This window comes from Oryza sativa, chromosome 1, assembly GCF_034140825.1.
Source record: "Oryza sativa Japonica Group chromosome 1, ASM3414082v1".
NCBI lineage: Eukaryota > Viridiplantae > Streptophyta > Magnoliopsida > Poales > Poaceae > Oryza > Oryza sativa.
Genome location: NC_089035.1, coordinates 10,158,547 through 10,167,403, shown reverse-complemented (window position 1 = coordinate 10,167,403; position 8,857 = coordinate 10,158,547). Strand labels below are relative to the sequence as shown.

Genomic DNA, 8,857 nt, shown 5'->3' with positions numbered 1-8,857 from the left:
TGAGATGTGATGTGATGCCTAGTAGACTAGAAAATTGCACACGACCAGAAAATCTTCTCATTTCGATGAAAGGAAAATTTAAAGGGCTTGTTCACTTTGTTGCCAAAAATCAACCTTACCAAAACTTGGTAGTGACAAATTCATTTTGGCAATACCAAATTTTGGTAGAGTTGGGTGTGTTTGGTTTGATGTCTTTTTAAATTTTTGCGTTCGCGAAAAAGTATCTTTTCAAATTTTGGCGGTGTTTTTTAAGAGGAAGCTTCCGGAACTACCAATTTTTTGCAGGATGATATTGGAAAATTCATGTTTAGCTTATTGCCCTACCAAAAATTTGGTAGGGTCGAAAGCGATGATAAAGTGATCATGCCTAAAGTCATTTACGGCCTAATCTTTTCACTTATGCTTATGCTTATGCTTATTAGCTAAAATTTGAATTTTCAACCTTAAATTTGGAGTTGTTTTTTAGGTTTACGGCCTCATCAAAGTTTATTTTTTAGCCTTTACTTTCAGATCACTAAGAACACATATATAAAAGTTTTATTCATAAATTATTTTTCGTTTGTAAATATGTCGTTTGGCTTATTCCCTAAATATAAGCCAACTGATGGGCACCTTAGAAGAGTGCTCACCGAGAATATGCCATTTGGGAGAATGTCATATGTTTTTCTTGTGTGGATGGATTATGCTGTCTTTATTTATTATATTTATAAGTTATCTTATGAGCAAAAGAAAAAAAAACTAAGCCTAAATAAACAAACAGACTTTTTGTTTGCCTTTTTGAAGCCATAAGTCACTACGGCCCTCTTTGTTTATGAGCCAAAAAGTCAAATTTTCTAGTTTGGTATTTTAAAGCCATAAGCCACTCTTATAATGCTCCCTCTATTATTTTTTAATAGATTACGTCGTTGACTTTTAAACACTTGTTTGACTATTCGTCTTATTTAAAAATTTTATGCAAATGTATAAAATATAAATCATACTTAAAGTACTTTAAGTGATAAAACAACTCACAACAAAATAAATTATAATTATGTAATTTTATATTAAGACAAATAGTCAAACGTGTGACAAAAGTCAACAATGTCATCTACTACCTCCGTCCCATAATAGTTATCGCTTTGACTTTTTTTGCGACGTTTGACCATTCGTCTTATTTTAAAAATTAGTGCAAATATAAAAAATGATAAGTCATACTTAAAGTACTTTTGATAATAAAGCAAGTCACAAAAAATAAATAATAATTCCATAATATTTTAAATAAGACGAATGATCAAACTTTAGAAACAAAAACTCAAAGCGACAAGTATTCTGAGACGGATGTAGTATTAAAAAACGGAGGTAGTATTAAGAAAAAAAACTAGGTCGGAGATTTTTATTCTTATATGTGGTAACTAGATGCTTTAAATTTATTGGCTTATACATAAATCATACTCCCTCCATCTACTTTTGATAGTCATATTTCATTTTGGCACACAGACCACGGATAAGTAATTCTACTTATCATCCATTTAAGCATGCTACTAGTTATTCCTCGTAAACAAGCGATTCATTAATATTTACATTTCTCAATGCCCATGTAGCCAATCTTGAGTGGAATAATGGAGAGTCATGCATTAAATCCGAGAAAGTTATTAAGAGGATAGGTTGTTGAATTGAAATAACCTATCAAAAATAAATTTTTCAGATTTGGAAATATGACTATCAAAAATAGATGGAGGGAGTATAAACCAAAACGCTAACTTAAAAGTTACTTTTAAAGTTGAAATCGATAAGTCTAAATCTAAATAAATAGGCTTTAATTACATTAATGAGTGATTAATAAAGCATTCTCTTCCAAAGGAAATGTATAAATCCACCATTAACTTTGAATCCATTAGCTTATACTCTCTCCATCTATTTTTGATAATAATATTTCATCTTGACATATAGATCAAGGATAAGTAATTCTACTTATCATCCATTTAAACATGCTACTAGTCATTCTTCGTAAACAAGCGATTCATTAATATTTACATTTCTCGATGCCCATATAACCAATCATGTATGGAAGAATAGGGAGTCACACATTAAATCCGAGAAAGTCAATTAAAATAATAGGTTGTTGGATTGAAATATGCCTATCAAAAATAATTTTTTTAGATTTAGAAATATGACTATAAGTAGATGGAGGGAGTACTGTGTAATTAAAAAAATGACTAAAATAACATAAACTTATAAATCTAAACCGATACCCAGTATGGTTTATAATTGTTGAGAATTTATCTGATGGCAAATAGTTCCGTGATGTCAGCTTGGAAGCATCCTGCTCGAGAATTATCCGGAAGGTTCCGTTGCTTCCGGCCATCTCTTGCGATGGAAGAAAGAAACCAAAAAAAAAAGAAAGAAAGAAACCGACTCATCCAGAAATATAAGGAAACCAGGAGAGCAGGAGCGAATTTCACAAGGGAATTGCGTGGCGTGTCGACTTCCAAGTCTTCCGCCTTCGTTGGCCCCACCAGTCAGTGACCCAGTCAATCTCCGGCGATGGGGGCCGGAATGAGCAGCGGCCGGCGGCCGAGCTTCTACGGCGGCGGCGGCGGCGGCGGGGTCGGCCGGCCGAGAGGGATGCTGCCCCTGCTGGCGCTGCAGGTGCTGCTCGAGTACGGCCGCGCGGGCGCCAGCCGGCCCCCCGTGACGGCGGCGCTGCTCGCCGCCAACGCGCTGCTGTACCTCCGCCCAGGCTCCCTCGACGCGCTCCTCCCTTCGCTCAACCGCGTCGCCTTCAACCCTCACCTCATCATTCACGTAAGAGGAGCTTCCCCTCCACCAACCCTCCCCTTGTGTTTGGATTGATCCTGATTTCTCCCCTAGGAGAAGAAGAAGAAACAGAAAATTCACATAGGATTCTGGGCCATTTTTCCACTTCTTCGCCCATTCTAGTAGGGCTGTAGAATTGCGGCTGCGCTTCCTGGCGTGCTAATTGTGTCGAGGCTTTCGCTTTAGCTGATCAGTACATGGTAGATTATGCGAATTTCAGCTTGTGGGAATTTGGTAGCGGGATTACTGACTGCATAATGAGTTGGGAAATTTGGGAGTAGTATCCTTCTATTGGGAGTAATTGCTGGTAGTTTCGTGGTAATGTTTGTATTTGCAGAGGGGAACAGAGAATTGGAGGCTGGAGGAGCTGATGAAGAGAGAATTTTCTCCTCTTTGAGCCTGCTCTGCTACAAGCATTTACTCTAGTTGACAAAAAAAAAGATCATCCTATATGTAATTCTAGTTCAGTGAAATATACTTCCTCCAGTTAAAAACACATGTCATTTTGGACTTCAACACTGTTTCGTAATGTAGCTTTTGACCGATAATTTCTATTGCAAAACATTTGAATCCTCATAAAATGATTATATTAGTAAAGTTACTTTGCGAGGAAAATCTGTGCATATGATTGTCATACATCCAGCCTAAATATTTCGAAAGGGATTTTAAAGTTTGAGTTGAAACATGTTCAAAACGACATGTTTTTTTTTTGTGACTAGAAGGAGTATGCAGCTTCTATTCACAATGTGTTTTGTCAATTCCTATAGGGCATTTTTCTCTAAAATTTGCTAGTAAGCTGGTCTTCTTGGAAAATAACTCATTAGTAGGATACAGATACACATCATCTGCTCTAAAATATTATGGGTATAGTTGTGAACCCCATTTGGATTTCCTACACCTTCTATTTTATTGTTTTGAAGTTACAGTCTGCTGGTTCCACCTGACTAAGCAAGATGATCGTTGTTGGTTTGTTGCAGTACTGTGACCTGACACGCTTCTTCCTGTCGGCTTTCTACCACTTGAGCGAAACTCACTTCTTCTTCAACATGTCATCTCTCTTATGGAAGGGCATCCAGCTTGAAACATCCATGGGTAGTGTTGAGTTTGCCTCTATGGTTGCTGCATTGCTTGGCATGTCACAAGGCATCACACTACTTTTGTCCAAAGGTTTACTCCTGTTCGGCAATGATGAGGCTTATTATGATCAATATGCTGTTGGATTCTCTGGAGTACTATTTGGTATGAAGGTCGTGCTGAATGCCTGGTCAGACGATTATGTCTTTCTTCATGGGGTGGTTATTCCAGCAAAATATGCTGCCTGGGCTGAATTACTCCTCATTCAGGCTTTTATTCCTGGGACATCTCTTATTGGCCATCTCGGTGGAATACTTGCTGGATTGGCCTACCTTTGGCTTAAGCGATCATTCTCTGGGCCAGACCCGCTTTCTCTTCTGATTTCAGGAATTGGAAAAGCTGTGAGATGGCCAGTAGGGTTTGTTCAGAAGCTTTTCAGGTCTGGCCGTCCTCAGGGTTACACCCCAAGTCGAGGCAGAGTTGGCCGTGGTTCAGCAAGAGAGAATGGTCGAGGTATATGGAGATGCTCAGCCTGCACTTATGACAACTCGCCGTCGACAGATATCTGTGAAATGTGCAGCAGTGCACGTGAGGACCATGCTTTTTCTCATAGACAGCACCTCCAAGCTGGGGGGAATGGGGAGCCATCGGTTGAGGAGATTCGCCGTAGGAGGCTCGAGAGATTTTCCAGATGACGTGAACCATTGCTCTAGCAAATCAAGTTTTTTGTGGTACAGGAAGGAAGCTAATTCTCATGAAAACTGAAAAATGCCCTTTCATGCCTTCCTGTGCTATTGCTACATAGCTTCAGAACATTCTTGTGTCCAATGAATACTGAAGTTTTAACTTGCCTATTCAAGTTTATTGCTACTAAGTATTTAGCTCCATTCTTTAGGATCCCCTCATAATATATCTTTAGGTTGTCTCATCAGCTATGCCTTCAAAGTATGTAATTATGTCCTTTTTTCTGGATAAATGGAGTATTACAGTAGTTGACTTCGGCATATAATACCCCTGCTGTATGTCTGTCACCTAGTACATGTTTGGCCGTTATTTGCAGGCCTACAGAGCATTCCTTTTCACGGTTCTTTTAGCACTTGCAGTGTGTGAACGGAAATCTGCATCATCAACATCAGGTAGAAGTGGTGAGAATTCCTTTTCAAAGTGGCAGCTTATTAAGGATCCGGTTGCATGTCCAAATGTTGTGAATAGAAGCAGACGAGTTGTTGTCTCTTTACTTTCTTCTTGTCTGATCTTGTTGTCTTCAGAATAGAAGCAGACGAGTTGTTGGAATCATGGTTGGTTCCAGACATTTGAGGGCATCAATTCCAGAAGTCCACATTGACAGGAACAGGGCTTAACTCACCAGGTGGGAGGAGGCGTGTGTATACACAGATACGCTCTCACCGTCTGAAAGGTTAATGTACCAATTTTCCTCTACAAGGTTAGGTTAGGTTGGTAATGTGCCAATTTTCCTCTTGCCATCTCTCACCAAATACATTAATGCATTACGAATACATCCTCTATCACAGATTGACAATAAACGTACACACACCGTGTTATTTCCTCCATTTCATATTATAAAAATTTCTAGCATTACCCATATTCATATAGATGTTAATGAATCTAAAATAAATTATGTTTAGGTTCATTAACATTTATATGAATGTGAGTAATACTAAAAAGTTTTATAATATTAAACGGAGGGAGTATTGTTCAAGCAGAAATGTAAGAGCAGCTGGAAAAAAAAAACAGGAGAGAAACCCAAGATGTTTGGCCTTTCACCTATTTGCCGTGCGTGTTGCATTCCTGGCAGTAGAAATCGTTGCGCTCGACGAGCGTCCTGACACCCGCGCCCGCGCTCGCGTCCACCTTCTTGCCGATGCCGCCGAGGTGGTGGTCACCGTGGAGGACGGAGGCGCGCGCCGCCGTGTCGTGCTCGTCGCCGCCGCAGCAGCGCCGTCTCGCGGTCGCGGTCGTCACGACGCTACGCCAGCAAGAAGGGCGTGTACCGGCTGACGACGAGGAGGACGAGAAGGACACGGTGGCCGACCTGATGGACGTGTCCTTCTCGGGGCCCTTCTTCCTCTCGCTGCTGCTGTATTTGCCCATCTCCATGATCTCGCCGGTGTCGCGGCGACGAAGACGGAGAAGACGACGTCGTCGATCGGGGAAAACTGCAGAGTGCTATACTAACCTACCGGGTTAATTAATTAACGCCATATTCTCCTGGTCTCCGATGCCTTTACTTCACGGTGGGGGCTTCCCGGTTATGTTCCCAATGAATATGATCGATCTTGATCTCTGCCCCTCACGCTTTGCAATTTTTGCAGTTCGCACGCTATCCATTTTAGTAAAATTTTCCATGGAGATTTTCTACCATGGTCGGCAAAGTTGTACCTCACGCTACCTCAAGAACTATGAGAAAAGGAAAAAAAAGACTACACTTTTCGTGAACTACCTCTTATCACTTCATTTTGATCAATCGCTAGCAGGGCCCGGTCGAACACATCACCGGTCTCACAGTCGCATTTGCATGACGTCGTGCATTTAACATCTGATGGTATATATATCTGGTTTGCAACGGACAGTGTACGGTTGCCGACTTGCCGGCCGGTTGTTATATATGTGCATCAGTGCATGTTTTTTTTTTCTTTTCAATTTGTGATCGGGTAGAAAAGTAGCTTAAAACGGTTGTGCCGTACTGTAAACAGTGATTGATGCTTGAAAATATTGTGATTTCGTTTTAATAACATGTGACCGGTTGATCGTCGACAGTAACAAACTATGGTTTTTCCAACAGTACGTGCCGGCTTACGGCTATTATGCTGTCATCTGCCAATCAATCAAGACTAACTTATTTGGTTTCTCAAATACTCATTTACTCCTGCAAATTTCATGTACACAAGTCCACAGCTTGACTAATTAAGCTCGTCAGTGTGCAAATTAATTAAACAATTGGCAGATTTTTCTCATGCATAGTGAAAATCATTGATGAAATAGCGAGAATATCTCCTTATTAGATGCATGTGTGTTTGTGTGTTATAACACGTTTTCCTTTTTCATTTTCTTCACCACTTGGGTGAACCTGTACATAATTTCTATTTATGCTTAATATAACACCAACGCTCACTGGCTCGGTATTAAAAAGAACAATTGGCAGATAAGCCGTATGACATTGATTCCTTACAGGACCTGGTTTGACCATGACAGTTTACCCATTTCTATTTTTTTTCTATTTCTTTTTTTTTTATAGAAAGCTTTGCCATTTCTATTTCGCTCGAACTATGTATACTTAGTAGCTAGGAAAAGGAACTATCGATGCTGACAGATTGATCATTGTAGCCATCAAGTTGGATAAGGTGGAGGCAAAGACAGACTTCACACATATGCATCAAATGTGTACACAAAGAGGTAAATAGGTGTGTATTAACATACACAAAAATATCAGGGTACAAGCCAGTGCAGTACATAGCAAACCTCCATCTCAAACAAAAAAAAAAGATAACATAGCAAACCTATCAACATGGCAATGTGTATATACATGCAATCTAAAAATGGTAACTCAGCACGCTTATTTACAACAATAAGCCTCTCCTTACTATCAAAACATATAGAAGAATAGGCTAAACAATGGCATGAGATTGTATATTACACCGTATGGATATAAAGTTCTGGCTCCACCAATAGAATCCGGCTGTGATGATATCTTTGCATTAATTTGTTGGCCAGGAGGCGTGTTCGGGTCTGGTTGCGGCAAAGGCTGTGGCGGCGAGTTAGGGTCTGGTTGCGGCAAAGGCTGTGGTGGTGCGTTAGGGTCAGGTTGCGGTAAAGGTTGAGGGTTGTTTGGGTCTGGTTGCGGCAAAGGTTGTGGTGGCGCGTTCGGATCAGGTTGTGGCAGAGGCAGTGGTGGCGCGTTTGGGTCTGGCTGCGGCAGAGGTAGTGATGGCGCGTTAGGGTCTGGCTGCGGCAGAGGTTGCGGGTTGTTTGGGTTAGGCTGCGGCAGAGGCAACGGCGGAGCGTTCGGGTCTGGCTGAGGTAAAGGCTGGGGATTTGGGTTTGGCTGTGGTAACGGTTGGGGGTTTGGGTTCGGCTGCGGGCCGGGTTGCGGTAATGGTTGTGGGCCTGGTAGCGGTAAAGGCTGTGGTTGCGGCTGCGGTTGTGGCAGAGGTTGTGGTTGTGGTTGTGGCTGTGGCTGTGGCTGTGGGAGTGGTTGTGGCTGTGGATTTGGGTTTGGCTGGGGCAATGGTTGCGGCTGTGGCCTTGGGTTTGGAAGCTGCTGTAACTTGCGCTGTGGCCCTACTAACCTCGGCACCTGATGAGTTGCAGCAGGAAGATCATCAACCAAGCTTCCCCCAGCAAGAAGAAGCTGCAGCACCAGCAGAGGCAGCAGGAGAAGAAAGCAAGCATGGCGACGCCTCGCCATGGCCGGCTAGCTCGTGCCTGATCACCAGTAGCTAGCTAGCTAAGCTAGTTGCTGCTTGTAGTGGTCTCGGCTTCTCAGGCAGTGGACAGCAAGGGGCAACCGACCTCGAGATTTATAGCCATGGCGAGCCAATCAGCGACGCACGCGTGTTAATCGCTCCCCACGCAAAAGAAGAAGAAGAAGAAGAGAAAAGGAAGATAACCCTCGTGTCTGTTCGGTTGGATGTCCATCGGGTTGATTAATTAGGACACAAGTTAGTAATTGTAATCTGGATCGCAGGTCGTAATCTCCTGTTTATTGCTGCTATACTAAGGAGAGCTAAACATAACAGCACGGCCACTCTGCTTCAACGCCTTGTAGCCAAGCATAAAGTGTGTGTGTCTGTGGTCTCTGCTTACGTATGAGAAATCTTTTTATTTCGATTGTGGGTTTAATTTTAATTTGTTACTTTCCCGGCGTGATCGATTACAGTTACAGCACGTACCATCGCATTGATTGGCCGTCGCAATACCTAACCAAGTTGGCTACTCCATCAGATACACAAACTTTTCGCCGTAGCAA

At 41.9% G+C, this 8,857-nt stretch overlaps 3 protein-coding genes across 3 annotated transcripts; 1 reads left to right on the top strand and 2 right to left on the bottom strand.

Moving 5' to 3' along the window:
• The first annotated feature begins 2,441 nt into the window (after positions 1–2,441).
• On the top strand, positions 2,442–4,879 carry LOC4327907 (rhomboid-like protein 14, mitochondrial). Its single transcript, XM_015763309.3, has 2 exons — positions 2,442–2,784; positions 3,774–4,879. The coding sequence occupies exons 1-2, from the start codon at positions 2,524–2,526 to the stop codon at positions 4,563–4,565; spliced, it is 1,053 nt and encodes a 350-aa protein (XP_015618795.1). The 5' UTR covers positions 2,442–2,523; the 3' UTR covers positions 4,566–4,879.
• On the bottom strand, positions 4,210–6,051 carry LOC4327906 (uncharacterized). Its single transcript, XM_015763411.3, has one exon. It carries the CDS (start codon positions 5,986–5,988, stop codon positions 5,656–5,658), a length of 333 nt encoding a protein of 110 aa, XP_015618897.1. The 5' UTR covers positions 5,989–6,051; the 3' UTR covers positions 4,210–5,655.
• A 1,222-nt stretch (positions 6,052–7,273) lies between these two features.
• LOC4327905 (uncharacterized) lies at positions 7,274–8,379 on the bottom strand. The gene has a single exon (XM_015767034.3). It carries the CDS (start codon positions 8,294–8,296, stop codon positions 7,475–7,477), a length of 822 nt encoding a protein of 273 aa, XP_015622520.1. The 5' UTR covers positions 8,297–8,379; the 3' UTR covers positions 7,274–7,474.
• Positions 8,380–8,857: the final 478 nt, after the last annotated feature.